Below are 22,047 nucleotides of genomic sequence, written 5' to 3' on the forward strand. Positions count from 1 at the left end.
CATCCCAGGCTGCCTTCTACATGAACTACAGAATGAACTGGCACCCCACCTAAGTACCATGTTCAGTCATAGCCTCACCTCAGGCTTTGTGCCTATTGAATGGCACGCCGCAACAGTTATCCCACTCCACAAAAGGGGGGCCACAACAGACCCCGGGAACTACCGCCCCATTAGCCTGGTGAGCCTCGTCTGCAAGGCCATGGAACGTATCATCATGGAACTCATAAACAAAGACATTGGAGATCTCCAAACTCTGGACCCCACACAGTTTGGGTTTGTAAAAGGCAGATCATGTCTCCTAAACCTGATAGACTTCTTTGAAGTAGTCACCAAAATCATAGATGAGGGTAAGGTGGTTCACACTGCCTATCTAGATCTCGCCAAGGCATTCAACACCATCCCTCACTCTGGAATTATAGATAACCTCACTAAACTAGGTATAAATCCCTATGTCACAAGATGGGTTGCCAACTGGCTTACTGACAGAACCCACACTGTGAAAGTAGCAGACTCCAAATCAGACCTCAGACCAGTGACAAGTGGAGTACCACAGGGTTCAGTCCTGGGTTCTCTCCTGTTTGGTATCTACTTCTCTGAAGTACAGGCTAACACAGAAGGTCTTTGGCTAACTAAATTCACAGATGACTGCAAACTAGGAGCCATAATTGAAACTCCTAACGATGTGGACATCCTACAAAAGGGCCTCGCTGAGACAGATGCCTGGTGTCAAAGACATGGTCTGAAGCTCAATGCCAAAAAGTGCATTGTCATCCCCTTTGGTAAAAACTCTGTACCCATGAACTACCACATAGGTGGTAGTCTACTTAACACCGAAAGTGTGATAAGAGACCTTGGGACACAGGTGGACAGTAGTCTCTCCTTTGATAATCACATCACCACAGTGGTCAGGAAATCCTTCTACGTGGCACACCTCATCACAAAAGGTTTCTCATCCAGAAAAAAAGAGGTCATTGTTCCCCTCTACTCATCACTCATTAGACCCATTATAGAGTACAGCACCCCTTTTGGTATGTACCTCACAAGGCATCTACAACAACTGGAAAGGCCAAAAAATACCTCACAAAGAGGATTACTGGCCTCAAACAGATGCCTTACGCAGACCGTCTCAAAAAACTCCAGCTTTACTCAGTCGCATATCGCCTACTCAGTGGCAATCTCTGCCTAGCATACAAAGCTATGTCAAACCCAGAGCTGTTGGACATGCTCCACTTAAAGAAATCCCAATCCCTCCGAGCTACATGCTCTAGGGAACCTAAACCTTGTCACCACAATAAACAGAACATGCTGGAGGGATAGATTCCTGTCCCAGAGACTTCCCATACTCTGGAACAGTCTACCTATCTATGTCAAACAGAGCTCCTCATTAGCACTATTCAAGAAAAATCTTGATGATTGGATGGGTAATAAGAAATTCACTCCAGGGATCACTTCTGTGGTTCTGCTTGACAGGGGCACAGGAAAATAATTTTCTTGGGTGGCTAAAGCCAGGATACCTTTTTGGCTAGGCTTGTATAGGCCCTAGGGCCAATAGCCTAGTACCAACCTATGGACCTATGATAATGGGTGATCCCGTGTTGTATAAACTTCATAATTTTCTATAATGCTTTGTGGCTCATGTTTCCAATGCTTCTCAGCTACTTCAGTATAGTAATGTTTGCACAATCCTCAATGCAACAGTTTTGCCACATTATTATGCCTTTCATTATACAGTCCTTCTGCCATTAGTGTATCATACCCAGCAACAAGTTGTGTGACTGTTTCCAGCTCTGTTTTTCAAAACCTGCATTTGTCTGTTTCTCTGACATGTTCAATGGACTTTGTAAACTAACGTGTATTTAGTCCACTGTCCTGGGTCGGCAATATTAACCTTTCATCTTTTGGTTTAAAATCACCTCTCTTTAACTATTCCTGCATTTGGTCCTGATCGACATTGAGGTTGTTCCAAGAGTCTTCTGCACTTGCAACTACCTTTATGCATTTTCCCCATTTCTTGTCTTCACATCATATCCTTCACCTTATATTCTTTCTTTTTTTTGTTTTTTTTTGTCACATTCAGTTGCTGCCTGATTTTTATCTACTTCTGGTTTGATTTTCATTCCCACTTGAGACTGATATGCTTCTGCTAAACTAAACAGGGGTGTCATCTTAGACTTGTTCTCCTCATGTTTCAAAATTTTCACTACATTTGGGTCTTGCGAGGTCAGCAGATATGTGTGCAGTCCCACGATTGCAGAGCTATACAAGTAATCAATTTTGAGGAGGCCCATACCTCATTCAGAACAGGGAATATATAATCTTGGTATACACTGATTTTTATAAATCACTTGATAAGCATGTAGCATTTTTCTTGTTTTCCTGTCCAACTGATCCAATACCTTTTGGGGCCAGTCAGTTACTCCAAAACTGTAAGTTAGGACAGGAAGAGCAAATTGGTTTATAGCTTGGCCTTTGTTCCTAGATGTCAGAGCTGTCTTCAGTATTAATTTTAGTCTTCTAAAATATACCTTACTAAGTTTTATTCACATTTGCTCATGTTTTATTGTGGATCCTTCATCAATCCCCAAATATTTGTACACTCCCTCTTGATCAAGTTATTTTATGTCACATTCCTGTCCCAAACTAATATCTTGGTGCTGCAGTTTTCCTGCTTTAAAGGTTGCTTTTGCACCTTTATCAAGACCAACTGAATACTTGTATCATCTGAGAAAGTTTTGACCACTTGTAGTTGTGCTTTCAGTTCCTCATCTGATGAGCTACACAGTTTTAAATAATCAACAAAGAGAAGATGAGAAGTCTTTACACTTTGTTGTTTTCTGGGAGCCAAAGTGTAGCCATGACCTAATCTGTAAGTAGACCGCTTAATGGATTAAGGGCAAGACAAAAGAACAGTGGTGGCAGAGTCATGCTGGAATATTCCCCTCTGAATTGTTATCCCTGCTATAATAATTTGTCCTTTAACATGGCTAACTGCAAAGTGGCTTACCACTGTTTCATGGTCACTTTAATGTAGTTGATCTGTGTAGGGATATATATACGGTTTACTATCATAATTTTGAATTAAACTCAGTCGACCGCACTATGTTCGACAATGGAAGGTTGAACACGGCAATGTCGAACTTCAAAAGCAAACCTAGGAATGGGTTTTAACATAGGTCGAGATAGGGGTTCACTGCTATTGCCGAATTACAAACCTCGCCCCTATTGGGACAGGACTGCTGGCTCCTGGCAATAGTGGAAAAAGGATATTTCCTGTCTTGGGAGGAAAAACCCACACCTCAGGGCATTCCCTTCCTACCTAAGAACCAACTTCATCTAATCCCTCACATTATCCAGGACCATCTTGCTCAGGGATCCACAGAACCTGTTCCACCAAGCCAAGAAGGAAAAGGTTTCTATTCCAGGTTATTCCTGGTACCAAAAAAATATGGCCATTGGAGGCCAATCCTGGATTTATCCTTCTTAAACCTCTTTCTGAAAGTCCCTTCCTTCAGAATGCGATCCCTTCAAAACCTGCTTTCTCTATTGCCACCCAAGGCTTTCATGGCCACTTTGTACTTGAAGAATGCTTACATCCACATTCCCATACATCAAAACCCCAGGAAGTGCCTACATTTTACTGGACCCTGTTTGCACTTTCAGTTTACTGCCTTGCCCTTTGGTTTATCCACTGCACCAATTGTCTTCACCAAGTGCCTAGCTCCAGCCATAGCCTACTGCAGGACCAAGGGTATTCAAATCTACTCCTACCTGGATGACATTCTCATCCTTGCAGAAGGGGAAGACATCCTCAAAAATCACCTGTTATTCTCCATGTCACTGCTCCAGGGGATGGGATTTACACTCAACCTTGCAAAATCATCCTTCTCACCAGCACAGGACAAAACCTTCCTGGGATCCAGGATACGGGCAGACCTGATGAAGGCTTTCCTCCCTCAGTACAAGGTAACTTCCCTGATCAACCACTTCCAGGACCTCCTCCAGGTCAACCAGGCATTTCATGCTCCTACTGGGACTTATGGCAGCCACCATACTTATGCTGCCACTAGCCAGTATGCACATGGGAAAGTTACAGTGGTATCTAAAGAATGTGTGGTCCCAACACAGCCACCCACTTGACTACCAAATACCCTTTCTGCCATGCTTAAAAACAGAATTGAAGTGGTGGATTCAGCAGATACAAATAAACCAAACCCAGGCCTGCCCCTCCAACCCACCACACCACTCAATGCATGCACACAGATGCCTCAGATCTGGGCTTGGGAGCTACCATGAATGGCCTCAAGGTGCAAGCCCTATGGCAACCATCCCTCCTGAGAAAACACATCAACGTAAGGGAGATTACTGCCGTTCAGCTAGCCCTGCAGGCCTTTCTCCCTCTCTTGCAACCAGGCCCCCTACAAATCTTCACCGACAACACCACTGTAATGTGGTACATCAACAAACAAAGGGGGGGGGGACCAGGTCTTACCTGCTCTGCAGACTAGCAATGCAAGTTTGGGAATTAGCATCTCAGAACAGCATATTACTGCAGGCAGTCTATATTCCATCCCAGGACAACCACCAAGTGGATGCTCTCAGCAGATCATTCTCTCTGCATCACAAGTGGATGTTGCACAGATAAGTATTCCTAGACATTATCCACCAATGGGGCACACCCAAAATAGATTTGTTTGCCTCCCCCTAGAAAAGAAAATTGAAGACCTTTTGTGCCAAGGATCCCTCCCCACTAGCTTGGAGAGTGGACGCCTTCACCATCTCATGGAAGGGACTGTTTCTGTATGCTTTCCCTCCCTTTACTCTCATTCAGAAAGTCCTCCAGAAAATCAGGAGGGACATGCCAAAAATCTTGCTGGTGACTCCCTATTGGCCAAGGTAGCATTGGTTCCCCTTCTTTAATCCCTTGCCAAGGGCAATCACCACAAGTTGCCCCACAAGGTGGATCTGCTCCCACAACAGAAGGGAACTCTCATTCATCCACACATGGAGATGCTTTGCTTAACCATCTGGGTGATAAACGTTTAGTTCCCTTCAGACACTGCTACACTGAGGGCATGCTATCTATCCTGCAGGAGGCCAGGAAACCCAATAAAAGGAGATCCTATGTTTCCAAATGGGAAATTTTCTCCAAATGGTGTCTCCAAAGACACAGGGACCCCTATCAAGCGCATGCTCCTCTTGTTTTAGCCTATGGTGTGAGCTCATAAAATCAGACCTTTCATACTCTTCAGTGAAAGTTCACTTATTTGGCATCTCTGCCTGCTTACCCTTGGACCCTCCTCTACTCTCCAGGTTGGATGTTAAACTATCCTTAAAAGGGGTCTTGCACATTAGGCCACCAAGGAGGCCTATCCCACCCCTAGGGATCTTAATTATGTCCTGGAAAACCTTACACCTGGCCCTTTTGAGCCAGCCAGCTCTGCATCCCTGCAGATGTGCACAATGGAAAACAGTCTTATTGGTAGCTCTTACCTCAGCCAGAAGGGTCTCAGAGTTACAGGTGCTCATGGCATCCCCTCCCTACACTATTTTCCACAAAGAGAGGGTGACCCTGAGCATCAACCCCTCTTTCATGCCCAAAGTGGTCAATGAACTGTCACTAAATCAATCTGTTCACTTACCCACCTTCTTTCCCTCTCCTAAAAATGACAGTGAGAGAATACTGCACACCCTTGATGTCCACAAGCAGCTAGGGTTCTATTTGGACAAAACTAAGACTGTTAGAAAGTCTAATCAACTCTTTGTGTCCTTCCATTCCAGGGCCCTGGGCAAGGCAGTAACCAAACAATCGCCTGATGGATTAGGAAAACTATCTGCTTCTGCTATTCCTACCATGGAAAGCACTTGCATCAAGGGGTCAGGGCACACTCCACTAGAGCAGTAGCCTCTTCTGGGGCCTTCTTCAAAGGCCTGGACACAACTGCCATTCTTGAGGCAGCCACCAGGTCCTCAGTACATACCTTTACCAAACATTACAAACTGTACCATATCTCCAGAGCCAGAGGAGGATTCACAAGGGCAATCCTTCAGGGATTTCTGGAATCCACTACCTCTTCCTCCACCCTTCCTCCTTCTTAAGCTGTGGTACTCTACCACAGTAAGAATATTTCAACATGAGTATTCCTTCCTTCCCACCTATCCCCCTGCCTTTCTCCTGGCTATGGGGCATCATTGGGCACTACTTAGACTATGGTCACACTGGGCAGTCAATTGCATTTCACCTGTCTAGAGGACATTATTTGGCACTACCTAGACTACTGTCTGACTGGCAGTCAGTTCTGAGGTCTGTGCGTACAGACATCACATTTAAGGCCCATGGTTTATGGCCCTGCATGTGATGTCCCACGCACTAGCAGCAACCAGTCTTAAGCTTTTGTATAGGAGCCGACGTTCGGGTCACCTGAGGTGGAGGATCCCACAGTAAGAATACTGCAACATGGAAGAGAAGACCATCTATGGTTATGGTAAGACACAACTATTCTTTGTCAGAAAAACTCACATTAACTGTGTAATATCCACATTATCTGCATCAGAATTCAAAAGGTATTTTTAAAATTCATGGATGCCCCATAAAATATTCTTTATTTATGGAACATGTCAAGGTTGCATTTACCATCTTTTTATTTATGTTAGCTGTGGAACCAACTTCTGTTAAATTTGGAGATTTTATGTATATCCACACCTCAAAAATGTAAGATATTGAATGGCAACTGACTGAACACAACTGGTCAGTCAGCAGCCTGTTGAAGCAAAAACAAGTAAAACATTATTTTTTTACAAGGGGACAAGCAGCCCCCACCTCACACTCGCTGCTAATTATATATACTAACTCTGACATCACACTACAATGGGTAAAGGGTAAATTTCCCAATCCACACTGTGCAGAGATCCTGCATTGAAAAAAAAAAGCTGGAACAACCGCAACAAGCTGACTTTCACTCAGTTTTACTGGCTTTTTTCTTTGTGACAGATTGATTTTTAATTAATGGTATGTATTTTATATAAGTGTGTGTGTGTGTGTGTGTGTGTGTGTGTGTGTGTGTGTGTGTGTGTATGTATATGTATATATATATATATATATATATATATATATATATATATATATATATATATATATAGGCTAGTGACCAGATTGAATGAGTGATGGGTCGACAATTGCCCATTCGACTGCATCTTCATAGATTCATAGAAGGCTATTTGCCCTAGAGCCCTTACAAGCCTAGCCATATTTATCCCAAGTTGCCCCAATTGTCAGTGGTTAGATGAGTGAAGTTGGCAGAGGTAAAGGTCTATGGTAGTTAATAATGACTTCCTCTGTTCAGGAGGGACATAGGTTCTACCCCAGGATGAATTTGCAGTCACCAATCCATTAATCTAGGTTGCATAATAAGAGGGTCAGGGAGGTGCTCTGTTTCGCATGAATTTGAAGCTTGTTCCAGAGAAGTGGCAGTCTCTGAGAGATGTATCTGTCTCTCCAACATGACCTGTTCATGTCAGAGGGCAGGTTAAGATGCCTGGAGCAAGTAACCCACATGCAGTTTGATTTACGAATATATAGCATTTCCATCAGGGCTGGGTCAGAGACTGCCCTGTAAGCCAGGCACAGGTCACCTCTTAGTAACCTGTAGGAGACAGAAGACAGTGACAGGGCTTTCAGTCTTTCCACATAAGAATTCGTTTGTGTACCATGTAATATTTTGGTGAGAAACCTCTGTGGTCTCTCCAATTGTTTCAGGTGTCTGGTACATGCAAAAGGGAGCATTGTACTTAATTATTGGTCTGATGAAGTCCGAGTATAATCAAATTAAAACAGCCTCAGATCTAGATGTGATGCCTTTACTTATAAGATGTGCCACATAGAAGGATTTCCTTACTGCTGTGGATATGTGGTGATCAAAGTTCAGGTTGCTATCAACCTGACTACCCGGATCACGTACCCCTGAGTCTACACTTGGGGGGGGGTACTGTCTATAATGCAATTAGCAGGGATGTCAGCTTTCCCATAGAGAATAATAGTGCTTTTTTTCATTTAGCTTTAATACGTGGCTTTGGCACCAATCATTTGTCTTTATTAACCCTGTCTGCAGTATATTAGCATTGTTGGGGGACTCAATGATTGCTCCCAATTTGCAATCATCAGCAAACTTGAACAGCTGCATGCCATCCAATTTTGCCTGGAATTCTGAGAAATAAATTGCAAACAGTAAGGAGCCCAGTACAGAACCCTGTGGTATGCCACTGGTAACTGGTCTTTTGCTAGAGGTGAAGTTACCCACTTTGACAGTATGTGGCCTGTCGATGCACTAGTTGGCTACCCATTTGGTAATGTAGGGGTTAATTCCCAATTGGGAGAGTGTAATACCTGACTGGGGGATTGTGTCAAATACCTTGGCTAGATCAAGAGCGGTGGTATGCATTGTCTTTCCCTCAGCCAGGGCCTTGGTGACTTTCTCAAAGAAGTCAACCATGTCTAACAGGCATGACCTACTTTTAATGAATCCAAACTGGGTTGGGTCCAGAATTTGGAGATTATCTATATCCTTGTTAATAAGGTCCATAATGATTCTTTCCATGGCTTATGGGCTTATAATTCCCAGGGTCAGTTGATGGTCCCCCTTTGTGCAGAGGGATTACTGTTGCAGTCCTTCATTCTTCTGGACCAAAGCCAGTTCTCAGGCTGTGGTTAAACAGGGATCCAAGTGGGTCTGCTAGGTCATGTTTTAAGTTGTTTAAAAGGCAACCTGCAATGTTGTCTGATCCCACTGATGCCGTGCTTTTGGCTTGGAGAACACCGAGATGACCTGCGCTCTTAAGATAACAGGCTGATGTATGGTGGCAGGTGTACATTGAGGGATAACTGGAGGGGATAGGGGTGGTTTGCTCTAAATCTGTCAGCTAGTAGGTTGGCTGTTATCTCCAGTTGAGAATGGGTGGTGCCATCCACAACCAGTGCAGTACATAGCTGGGTATTCCCTTTTAGATTTCAAACATATTTAAAAATGCCTTGTGATTATCCTTGGCTATTTTTGCTTCATTATTAGCTTTGTAGGACATGACAAGATCTCTGATTTATTTGTTTACACTAGAGAGGGATTTCTTATGTTGCTGAGCCAGTTCCCTCTTGTTCTTGGGCATTACTTTCTTTCTCTTGTTGTATAGCCTGTTTATACTAGGGGTCCACCAGGGTAGCTTGTTTTTTCAGCAAGACCTGGTTTTAATCTGGTGAAGTACAGCCAATTCTATATAACTGCTTAAGTGGTTATACAGGGCATTGGTGTACATCTCTACATAGGAGTCTGTGTTATATGCATTCAAGGAGGCTTTGAAATTTCTTATACCATCACTTAGTAGGAGGTAGTTTGTCTTTGAAAAATACTTAAGTGTGTTTGACCTTGATGGGGTATATGGTGTTATAATTACATCAAAAGAGACTGGTATATGGTCCAATCTTATGAGATGGGACATCACATGGGGGGTGCAATGCTCTCCCATATTGATGAGTACTTTGTCCAGGACATTTGAGCCTCTTGTGGGTGTACAGACTAGCTTTTCCACAGTATTTGCCTTGACAAAGTCCAAGAACTTCTGAGCCAGCATGTGTGTGGCCGTGTATGTTTCCCAATCGATGGTGGGATAATTAAAATCACCCATGAGTAAGGTGTTGGGCTGTATGGCACATGACTACAGTAAGCCCAGGTATGTGGTATGTTTTTCTTGTTTCATGTTGGGGGACCTACAGCTAGCTATGATGTGGTAGCGGGCTTTGCCTACAGTTAATTGGACATGGAGTAGCTCAACAGAGTCATACTTTTTGACCAGTCTCTAGGTGTACTTCTCTTTAATGAAGGTGGCTCCACCTCCTCCTTTGGTTCTTTCATGCTCAGTTTGGGGTCTGAACCAAGGAGGGCATTATAGCCCTGCATGGCCAGGGTGCTTTCCATGCCTTTGAACCATGTCTCAGTGACCGCACAGATGTCAGCATCTTCCAAAGTGAAGAGTGCTTCCAGGGATTGCAGTTTCTTGTTTAGACTCCTAGCATTAAGAAGCAGTACCTTGACTTTATCTACAGAGGAATTTGTTATGTTGGGAGGTTGGTTATTTTGACACAGCCTAAAAAAGGCACAATAGGGGTGGCTAATGCCTTTGCCAGTATCCAAAAGCCTAGAAGACAGATGCAGACCATCTCTGGCAAAGCAGTGTGGCCTGTTGACCATGTCTTCTCAGACTTGACAGATATTGGCTCTCCTTGGACTGACACCAGAAGCTAAGCCAATTGGTAAAGTCAATCATTTTTTGTTTGTATTGTGGCATCATCCTTGGAGAAGGGCGAATGTGGCTTAAGGCTAGGCTTATACCTGCCTGTGACACATAATATGAAAGCCCGGTCATGTCTCTATTAATATAGTCCAATGACGTACGTCTCAAGTCATTCACCCCACATGGACTATGATGGAGTCATACCAGTACTTGTGGATGACTGACTTGAGTCCTTGAGTTATTTGATGGATCCTGGCACCTGACAGGCAGCTAACTGTAATCTGCTCCTTATCCAGCCTGGTGAAGGGAACATCTGTGTCTCACAATGGAGCCACCTATGACCAATACATTAGCTTTTGTGGTGTTATGCCTTATGAGCTTATTTGTTGAGACACTGTAGTTGTGTGTTGTTATGTGTTGCGGTTGTTTTTTGCATTGTTATGTGTGTAACTGGTTTCTGTTTGGGAGGCCTCTGATCTTTTGGTAAGTTGCTAGCGAGTACCTCCACATATGTGGGTTTAGGTTCGTGACCTTATTTAGTGAGGGAAGTGTGTGTATGCTGACAACCTGTTTGGCATTCGACTTGTCCTTATGTGAGAGTCTTGCCTCCAATTTCATAGTGCAGCTACATCTCCCACCTAAAGTACTTGTTTGCAAGGGAGCCCGCAGGATTTTTTGCAGGGGGGTGCAAACCCAGAGCCCCACCCACAAAGCCCCACCCCCTCCACTCATGCAGCTCCCTCCCCCACGCAGCCATTACAGGGTCCCATTACTTGGCTATTTCTCCCCAGTTGCCATAAACACTGTCAAAATTCTTAGTGTGCATACTGTTTTATGCTTTACTTCTACAATGATTACAGATATCTGGATTTAATTAGGAATCCATGATAAGTTGTTTTACATACCCCATGTACATTGCAACTAACTCAAGGGAACTTTCAGCTGGCAGCCCTTTTGAATTCTGATCAAGAAGGCTTGGCTGTTCAGTACTCTATACTGGAATAATTTCTCATTCATTGCTAATAATCATTTTATTTACTTGGGTACTAACAGAGTTTTACTTTTTACCTACCATAAAGACAAGGTATTTGTTTTACCTCAAAATACTTCCCCTTGTTTTATTTATTTATTTATAAGTGACTTAGAAACAACTACTGGGGAATAGTGTTCATTAGCTCAGTATTTTTCATGGAGGACACTAAAATGAGTCCCATGAGCCTGTTCAGATTATATAGATTTAAACAGATTAGTTTATAACACTAGTGTTCTTTGGCTTCCAAGATTAGCTCTCAGTAATACAAGTCACTCTTTAAATAAAAGCTGGCATTCTGTGCTCTGAATGCACGACACGTTATAGCTGTATTTAACTTAAACTATGTGCATTCATTAAATTAATGCTTAATCAAGCATTTCTTCATAATCCCAACATTGACATAGTTGGAAATCATCACTTCATCTTTTTATAGATAATTCCAATAGCCCTAATATATGCACATTACTAATTATTTTTTCAAGATTAGTTTTACTGAGAGGGCAAGGGAAATTCTGGGTGTTTTCTGATTTTGTGTGGTTGACCCTTAGTTATATGAAACTGGGTCTGCATTATCACTGATACAACTTCATTATATGCTTAACTAAAAGCTTTAGACCTTTTTTCTTGGCACAGCCATTATAGTATCCTTTCTGTTACTGTGATAAGCCATGCATAAGAAGTGTACATATTTATACACATGATTATGCACATGATTATAATATATACAGATTGTATTAATTATAATATAAAATAATTTAATTATATCCCTTCTATAATACAGCACCACTTGTTAGACTGTGTTTTAAATTTATAGTTTTGAATGTTTTTCCAGCAAGCAATGAAACAAAACATATGAACCAATAATGACAAACTGCCCAATTCAAAACATTTCAACCATAAAAAGCCACTTAAACGTTTGTCATTACAATCCACCAATGTCAGGCAGTATGCACAATCTCTGCAGAAGTAAAAGTCATCTGAATAATTCCACATTATAGAGATCTGAAATTAATGAAGAGGTTGTTGCTAGAAAACAACTTTATATTTCGGCATTTCATCAACAAATTCAGTGCCTGCTGCCCTTGAAGAATACATTGCCTATGTTACATTAAAAAAGGTAAGCTGGTATATTTGCAATAGGGAATGGGTGGTAAGCTGAAAAACAAGTTCATAGTTATTAGGCATCTCATCCAAAGGAGGACATAGCCAGGGCTGCAGCACTCCACCCCCTTAAAATACAAATCTACACGTTGTGGGAGTAGAACCTATAGCCCTCTGCATCAAGATGCAAGTATGCTACCTGCTGTACTACTAACACTGCTTTAAATTTATATACCACAATAATGATACCATTTGCTAAACAAAACAGTTGCACATTTTAAGCAGACTTAGCATGAGCAGAAGTAAACTTTTCTTCCCTTGAAGCTCACAATTCCTTGAAAATACACTTGAAAATAAATTCCACCTGCTAACTCTAAATAGGGCATTTCACTTTCTCTCACACACCTCAACCTCTGCAAGAAATCTGGACAAAGTCCAACATAAGTAGGGACAGACAGATTATAAATATTGCTCTCATGAACTTAGAACATTGCTAGAATAACAGGATTTATGTTAGTATGCATTTTATATGATGGACAGAAGGAAGGTTGGTATATTGTGTGTGCAAGAGACCAGATGGAAGGGGAGTAAGGCTAAGTGTACCGGAGGTGGGTTCAAATTGTTTTATCATGGTGTGGATGGGAGGAGAAATGGCATAGGAGTTATCCTGAAGGAACAGTATGCTAAGAGTGTTTTGGAGGTGAAAACAGTGTCAGATAGAGTGATGTTTATGAAGTTGGAAATTGATGGTGTAATGATGAATGTTGTTAGTACATATGCTCCACAAGTTGGGTGTGCAATGGATGAGAAAGAAAAATTTTAGAGTGAGTTGGATGAAGTGGTGATGACTGTACCCAAGGATGAGAGAGTGGTGATTGGAGCAGATTTCAATGGGCATGTTGGTGAAGGGAACAGAGTGGATGACGAAGTGATGGGTAGGTATGGTGTTAAACAAAGGAATGCAGAAGGTCGGATGGTAGTGGATTTTGTGAAAAGGATGGACATGGCTGTGGTGAATACGTATTTTAACAAGAGGAAGGAGCATAGGGTGACATACAAGAGTGGAGGAAGATGCACACAGGTGGATTATATCTTATGTAGGAGGGCCAGCTTGAAGGAGATTGGAGACTGTAAAGTGGTGACCGGGGAAAATGTAGTTAGGCAGCATAGGATGGTGGTTTGTAGGATGACGTTGGTGATCAAGAAGAGGAGGAGGAGTGTGAGGGCAGCACCAAGGATCAAATGGTGGAAATTGAAAAAGGGTAATTGTGAGGTGGAGTTCAGGGATGAGTTAAGACAGGCACTGGGTGGCAGTGAAGAGTTACCAAACAGCTGGGTAACTACAGCAGAGCTAGTAAGGGAGATGGCTAGAAAGGTGCTTCGTATGACATCTGGACAGAGGAAGGATGACAAGGAGACATGGTGGTGGAATGAGGAAGTACAGGAGAGTATACAGAGAAAGAGGTTGGCAAAGAAGAAGTGGGATTGTCAGACAGATGAAGAAAGTAGACAGGAGTATAAGGAGATGAGGTGCATGGCAAAGAGAGAGGTGGCAAAGCTAAGAATAAGGCATATGAAGAGTTGTATGAAAGGTTGGACACTAAGGAGGGAGAAAATGACCTGTACCGATTGGCTAGACAGGGGGACCGAGCTAGGAAAGATGTGCAGCAGGTAAATGTGATAAAGGATAATGAGGGAAACATACTCACAAGCGAGGAGAGTGTGTCGAGGAGATGGAAAGAGTACTTTGAGGGGCTGATGAATGAAGAGAATGAGAGGGAGAGAAGGTTGGATGATGTGGGGATAGTGAATCATGAAGTACAATGGATTAGCAAGGAGGAAGCAAGGATAGCTATGAAGAGAATGAAGAATGGAAAGGCTGTTGGTCCAGATGACATACCTGTGGATGCATGGAGGTGTTTAGGTGAAATGGCAGTGGGGTTTTTAACTAGATTGTTTAATGAAATCTTGGAAAGTGAGATGATTCCTGAGGAATGGAGAAAGTGTTTTGGTACAGATTTTTAAGAATAAGGGTGATGTGTAGAGCTGTAGTAACTACAGAGGGATTAAACTGATCGGTCAAAGCATGAAGTTATGGGAAAGAGTAGTGGAAGCTAGGTTAAGAAGGGACATGATGATTAGTGATCAGCAGTATGGTTTCATGCCGGGAAAGAGCACTACAAATGTGATGTTTGCTCTGAGAGTGTTTATGGAGAAGTACAGATAAGGTCAGAAGGAGTTGCATTGTGTTTTTGTAGACTTAGAGAAAGTATATGACAGAGTGCCTAGATAGGAGTTGTGGTATTGTATGAGGAAGTCAGGAGTGTCAGAGAAGTATGTAAGAGTGGTACAGGATATGTACGAGGGTAGTGTGACAGTGGAGAGGTCTGCGGTGGGAGTGACAGATGCGTTTAAGGTGGAGGTGGGGTTGCATCAAGGATCAGCTCTGAGCCCTTTCTTATTTGCAATGGTGATGGACAGGTTGAGAGATGAGATCAGACAGTAGTTCCCGTGGACTATGATGTTTGCAGATGACATTGTGATCTGTAGTGAGAGTAGGGAACAGGTGGAGGAGACTGGAATGCAGGAATACCAAAAAAACAAACAAACAAAGAAAAAATACTGTTAGCCTAAAGCCTGTTTTAAGTAAAATTCAGCGTGTTAAGCTATTTTAAATATTTTAAATATTTTTGCATTTTGTATATATGTTATATTACATTGTGTTTGTCGGTCATGTGATTTTGGCTGCTATCATGTGACTGTTTTTTGCTCCTATTTAAAGCAAGCTGCTTTTGTTTCAATGATTGTTAGTATTGAAGAAGGGTTTCACCCGAAAGCTTTGCTGTGATATATTAAATTGTTTTCTGCCTACGTTTGTTTGCTTTTTTAACAGGTGGAGGAGACCCTGGAGAGATGGAGATATGCTCTAGAGAGAAGAGGAATGAAGGTCGGCAGGACTAAGACATAATATATGTGTGTGAATGAGAGGGAGGATAGAGGAATGGTGAGGAAGCAAGTAGTAGAGGTGGCAAAAGTGGATGAGTTTAAATACTTCGGATCAATAGTTCAGAGTAACGGTGAGTGTGGAAGAGAGGTGAAGAAGAGAGTACAGGCAGGATGGAGTGGGTGGAGAAGAGTGTCAGGAGTGATTTGTGACAGACGAGTTCCAGTAAGAGTGAAAGGGAAGGTCTACAAGAGAGTAGTGAGACCAGCTATGTTATATGGGTTGGAGACATTGGCATTGACAAAAAGGCAGGAGTTTGAGCTGGATGTGGCAGAGTTAAAGTTGTTAAGATTTGCACTGGGTGTGACGAGGGTGGACAGGATTAGGAATAAGTATATTAGAGGGTCAGCCCAGGTTGGAAGTTTTGGAGACAAAGCCAAAGAGGCAAGATTACGTTGGTTTGGAAATGTGCTGAGGAGGGATGCTGAGTATATTGGGAAAAAGATGCTAAGGATGAAGCTACCAGGTAACAGGAAAAGAGGAAGGCCTAAGATAAGGTTTATGGATGTGGTGAGAGAGGACATGCAGGTGGTTGGTGTGACAGAGCAAGATGCAGAGGATAGGAAGAAATGGAAACAGATGATCCGCTGTGGCGACCGAAAGAAGATGATGATGTTAGTATGCATTTTTCTATAGGATATGACATGTAAAACTCAAATGTCTGTCATTATTTAGCAACGTCAATCCTTTTTAGGAAGAATATGGGGCAAAAAATCTGGACATTCTGCAAAAACCTGGACAGCTGAGGGATATACTACCTCCTTCTTATACAGACATACAGACACACATACACAGCATACCTCTGAATCTCTTAACACAAGAAATCTGGACAAAGCCTGTTATAATGCTGGGGACAAAGGCCCAAAACTAGGGACACATTTAGAAAGTTGCTAGAATATAAGGATTTGTGTTAGAATGCATTTTCTAAATAATATGAAATCTGAAACTGAAATACATGTCATTAGTTATTAACCAATTATATTCAGATATAGTTGATTGTCCCAGTACTCACCGTGGCTTGCATATTCTCCTCTCCTGAAAGGCCCACTCTGCTTAACTTGTGTATTATTTCCTCAGTCACTTCACCATGGGTTGCAAGCAGCTTCATCACTATTGTGTACGCAAAGTGTAATGCCTTCAATGAGTCTGCAAGAAATCAAATGCAATCATCATGGCACAAATGTTCTACTGAAGATGCTGCTATTTTTTCTCGTACAAGATAGAAGCCAGAAACAGCTGTTATTCCACAGCTAGATGCAGCAGTAGCAAAACAAATTGCAGAGAACTGAAATAAATTGGAACCAATTTTATCTACCATTATTTACTGTGCAACCCATGACATTCCCCTCCGTGGAAAAGAAGGCTCTGGTGGAAATTTTTGTGACTTGTTAGATTTTTGTATTGAAGCTGGCAACACAATATTGAAAAAGTACAGTGAAACAGCTGCAGAAAATGATCGGTACACATCCCATAGGGTACAAAATGAGCTGTTGACAGAATGCAAACGTACTTCAAAAGGAGATTGTTTGTGCAGTGAACAGGGCAGTTGGATTTAGTGTATTAGCAGATGAAACTGCAGATATCTCAGGCATTGAGCAGCTGTCATTGGGCATTCGGTTTGTTAATGATGATTGTATTCGAGTAGAGTTTACGGTTTTTGTTCCCACTGTTGCGAAAGATGCACAGTCTGTATCAAATGTCATTGTAAGTGAATGCATAAAGTACGGTCTAGACTTGGAAAAATTACTCAGGCAAGGCTATGATGGCTGCTCCATAATGGCAAGCATCCAGAATGGTGTTCAGGCAAAGATTTGCGAAAAGTATCCAAAAACAGCCTTTATCCACTGCACATCTCACAGACTAAATCTTGTAGTCAATGATCTGAATGATGTTCCTGAAATATGTAGTGCTGTTGGTGTTATCAAGAAGATTATTATTTTTTTCCGTGACAGTCCAAAATGACGAGCATCGGTACCAAATATACCTCTTCTGTGTGAGACATGATGGATCGAGAAATATAAATCCATTCTTGTGTTTAGTCAGAACTTTGAGAAAATATTTGACTGCCTGGCTAATCTTCAGAAGAGCACTGCTGGTGAAACCAGACAAAATGCACATATGTTACTCAGTGCTTGCTCTTCATGGACGTTTCTCATTTCACTCTTTATTATTGCAAATTACTCATTAGCGGACCAGAGTTCCGTTGTGGCAACCCCTAACCGGGAAAAAACGAAAGACACAACAACAACTCATCAGTTCTTGAGCCCGTTGCCCAGATGTTTCATTCTGTTCAACTTGATATAGTAAAGGCTCAACAACACATCAACAGACTTATTAAAATATTCAAGGAGCACTGCAACCATGCTGAAGAGCACTTTAGGAATGACATTCTCAGTCATGCAAGATCACTAGCAGATAAACTTGGTATTGAGTTAGTGTTGCCAAGGATTTGTATTCGACACTCCGAGCAAACACAGTAAGCATGGATTTTGAAAGTTATTACAGAACAAGTATTTATATTCCCTATCTTGACTATTAGTTTCTTCACTGACGTCTTGCTTTTCCAGCAGTAACACTGCTCAGTTCAACTTATTTTATCTGCATCCTAAAATTATGCAAAACCTAGAACATGAAGAATTTCGAAAACGAATTGCTGTCAGTAATGAACTACATCATATCACTACTATATCTGAATGCTCGCTTCTTGTCTGATGCATCGGCTCTGAAGTTATAAGACAACCTAAAGTCTCCGATAGGCTACTACTTCCTTTGTAGTCAATATCTTGCAGATCTTCTATCAATTATGTTACTGAAAAAAAAAAAAAAAGTGTCAGCTATGGGATTAAAACAAAAAAAAAATTCTGATGTGTTTCAGCTACACCAATGATTAACATATGTATCATGCTAACCTGGACAACAACAAATAATAAATACATAAAACTAGTTGATTTTTGCTTTTGTACATGTTTATGCAAGGAAAACTTAATACTGCAGTAAGCACCATCACACCTCTCAACTGTACAGATTTTTGCAGAATGTCCAGATTTTTGCCTCATATTTTTTGTGTTCCTCCTAAAATCTGTACTTTTCTGTCAAGTAGCTGAGGATTGAAGTCATTAAATAATGACAAACATTTGAGTTTAAGACTCCACATCCTTCAGAAATTTCATACTAATGCACAACCTATTATTACCTATTATTCTATCAACTTTCTAAGTTTGTAAGAGCAATATTTAAAATCTGTCCCTATTTGTCCCCCCCATCATTTTAGGCTTTGTCTAGATTTTTTGCTCTAAGAGGTTGAGACTGTATATATAAATACGTGGGTGTCTATACACATACACACACATTTTATATATATATATATATATATATAATATATATATATATATATATATATATATATATATATATATATATGTGTGTATATATATATATATATATATATATATATATATATATATATATATATATATATACATACACGTTTAAATATTTTGTTTTGTATTTGCCCCCTTATTGTTCTAATATCAGGTCCCCCTTTTCAGTCTTTTCATTTGGATGCATTTACTGTTCGATAAAATTGCTGTAGAAAAGTGATTTGGTGTATCTAGGTCAGATTGCCAAGTTTTAGGAACTCTAAAGTCATACAGTTGAGACCATATGATCTAGTTTCCGAAAACTCGAACATAAAAAGAAAACACAAAAATCTACCTTTTTACATTTTCTCAGGAATTTGTTTGTGTCTTTCGGCTTTTCCCAGTTAGGGGTTGCCACAGCGGAACTCCAGTCCGCTAATGATTGGCAGTTGATTTTTACATACCGGCTTGCCAGGCCTGACGCACAACCTTCAACGAAGGTACGCCCATTCATGCATGTCTCCACGCAGAAGACGCTCTAGCTGAGAATCGAACCGGACAGCGTCTTACTGTGAGGCGACAACGCTACCGCAGCACCACCACCGCGGGTTAACTCGCCAAATTTAAGCAAACAAATGTTCTTACACATCCTAACAATGACAGCTGTCAACATGCACGGGCCATATGTTTAGTATATTATATTAATCAGTTTCCTGCAGTCAAAAAATCATGGCAGTGTCACTATGCAATTTATTAACAAAGGATGAGTCTGCACTATCAGTGAGAAAGATCAGCTTTTTAGACAGCATCACACAATGACAGAATTAGAGATTGTAAGGAGGTGTAATACAGTTGGCATCAGAACACTGGTGAGCACATCACATCACATCAGATGTCCCAAGTCTCCTAGAAATGCAACAAGCCTGCAATCCCACAGAAAATACTGCATGTCATAATCTCAATTTGCAGTCAGATAATGTGAAGGCATATCTCAGGCAGGGAAAAGAGGAAACTTTAGAAGCTTAGAGTGGTAACAACAGATCAGGGAGGTTGAATACTGATGATTCTGCAGAGAAAGTGTTGGGTAGAAGGCTGACAAACGGTGATGGATTGTCTTCTAATATGAAATTTAAAGGGAAAAAAATTGCATTTTTATTTCAGGATACAGATAGTAATGAACTAGTACCTTGGCAAGAAGAGACTTAGCAACTATAAAGTCAATATGACCAGCCACTGATAAGGGCATTCTGGAGAAACTTATATATTTTAATGAGAGTTAATATTTCAGCAGGTGACAGTGGCAGAACATAGCATTTGGGAGCTCTAATAAAAGAAGTAGGTAGGTAAAGGTAGGTGTGTGTATGTGTTTTAAGTGTGTAGAGTATGCTTAGTCAGTGATTAGTTGTGATTAGGAACACAAGGACTGTAGAACACTTATGACAGGTTTCTGTCAACACCTTGGAGAGTTAAATGTGACTGGTTGAAAGTAAAATAGAACGAGTCATGCAACAACATTCTGACTAAGATTATAATTTCTTTTCATCATAAAAATATGTACTTTCATTTATCAAAGTAACTTGGCTTAAACTGGCTGAGTGGTGGCTGACAGAACATACAGTGGTATTTGTTACAAAAATTGTTATGGCAGAGATATTAACAGCACAGAACAGAATGTTATGTAATTATTACCAAAACAAGGCACATATTCATTAAAATAAAGGGAAAGTTTCAGCATGTCACAGAACAACATAACTTTTATTTAGCTGATGACACATTACAGACTAAAATTAAAAGAACAAGTGTTCATGGGTATCATGGGGAATGAAACAAACACTCAACACCGGCATTGTACTATTCAGAAGACTTGATAAAATACTTCTGTTCATATCAGCGTATCATCATCAAATGAGCTTGTGGCACATGGGATATGTGGTTGTCCTTTACTTCTTGTGATGCACACTTATATGGGTTCAAATCTCCCCTACAACCTAAACAAATTTTGAGGGGTTGGGAGTTGGCATAATGGTTGAGTTGTTTACCTCAGAAACACAAAATACAGGGTTTGTTTCTCATCTTTTGGAGGGAAATTGGCTACGTTTAAAATGGCCCACAAGAACAGCTAGTCTAGTACTTATCCATGAACCTATGAACAAGCCTGCTGTAATTCCTTTAGAAAAGTTCACTAATAAGAGGGCATTCACAGTCAACTATATGCCCAGAAGCCATACTGAAACCTTTGGGCTTCTAAGAGCTTATCCTTTGAGTACAATCATAATCCATCATCTATTCCTTGGTACCTCTGAAATGCTTACTAGAACATCACAGCTTTAAATAATACAAGAGCAGATATTTTCTAATACTTTATATACCAGATCTAATTCAAAACAGGACAGATGTTATATTACTTTGAATAGTATTAGTATCCTCCCTTTTTGTGGCCTTGTTGGCCTTTCTTTAAATTAGAAGATTACATTTCCACCTGAATGAGCATAGGAAAGAAGGTGATAGGTTGGAGGGCGTGATTTATGCAAGTTAAACACAAACACAAGTTAAACACAAATGCAAGTGTTCTGCAGCTTTATATGGATTTTTCAAATGGGAGGAAGTATTTCTTTAATTTCATTCCCCTCATTTTTTTGTTCCTCTTCAGATGCTTTCACTATTGTTGAAATCACACAGAGCCCTTCTACTCAAGATAAAGGACTGTACTTATATTTGTGTGTAATACCAAGAGAAACTAACTAATCATTGACTAAGCATACTCTACACATGTAAAACGCACATTCACACACCTGCCTTTACCTACCTACTTCTTACATACAAGCATACACACTTCTACCTACTTCTTACATCCACAGACTCCGAGTCCTACCTACCTATTCCTTACACACACACATCTCTTAAACACTTAAACACACACATGCACACACCTACCTCTCACTTCTACATTCATCTGCGCAGTCCGAACATCCTCTTAAATTCAAATTTCCAGTAGGTGCGAAAGAAGAAGATGTAAACCGTCAGTCGCACAGACACAGAAGACGAAAACAGGTCGCAAACACCTGTTGCTTCTGTGCGATTGGACGGGATGCAAAGGGCGTTCTTAAAGAGGAACGCCCTTTTAAAAAAAAAACTTTTTTTATTTAAATTAATTTCTTGGCCAGCCAGTTCCAGAGTGGTGCAAGTGCACCTCTTGCACCTGCCTGCGGGCGCCCTTGCTTGTTTGTTTCAGGATTAAGTGGTTGTCAGTATACATGAGACAATTGCTACATTGC

At 41.1% G+C, this 22,047-nt stretch overlaps 2 protein-coding genes across 2 annotated transcripts in view; both read right to left on the bottom strand.

Moving 5' to 3' along the window:
- Positions 1-16,687, bottom strand: part of ZBTB9 (zinc finger and BTB domain containing 9) — a 251,104-nt gene extending 234,417 nt beyond the window's left edge. Inside the window, exon 1 of the mRNA XM_044083511.1 lies at positions 16,426-16,687. The gene's annotated coding sequence lies outside the window, so the exon portion shown is untranslated. The remainder of the gene's footprint in view (positions 1-16,425) is intronic.
- Positions 16,688-17,792: 1,105 nt separating this feature from the next.
- The window catches only part of LOC122811582 (zinc finger and BTB domain-containing protein 22-like), a 633,545-nt gene continuing 629,290 nt past the window's right edge, over positions 17,793-22,047 (bottom strand). The window contains exon 3 of the mRNA XM_044083518.1: positions 17,793-18,222. Within this exon, the coding sequence (XP_043939453.1) occupies positions 18,189-18,222 (34 nt within the window). The 3' untranslated portion in view covers positions 17,793-18,188. The remainder of the gene's footprint in view (positions 18,223-22,047) is intronic.

Source organism: Protopterus annectens, chromosome 9.part0, assembly GCF_019279795.1.
Source record: "Protopterus annectens isolate FY-2018-M chromosome 9.part0, PAN1.0, whole genome shotgun sequence".
Classification (NCBI taxonomy): Eukaryota; Metazoa; Chordata; order Ceratodontiformes; family Protopteridae; genus Protopterus; species Protopterus annectens.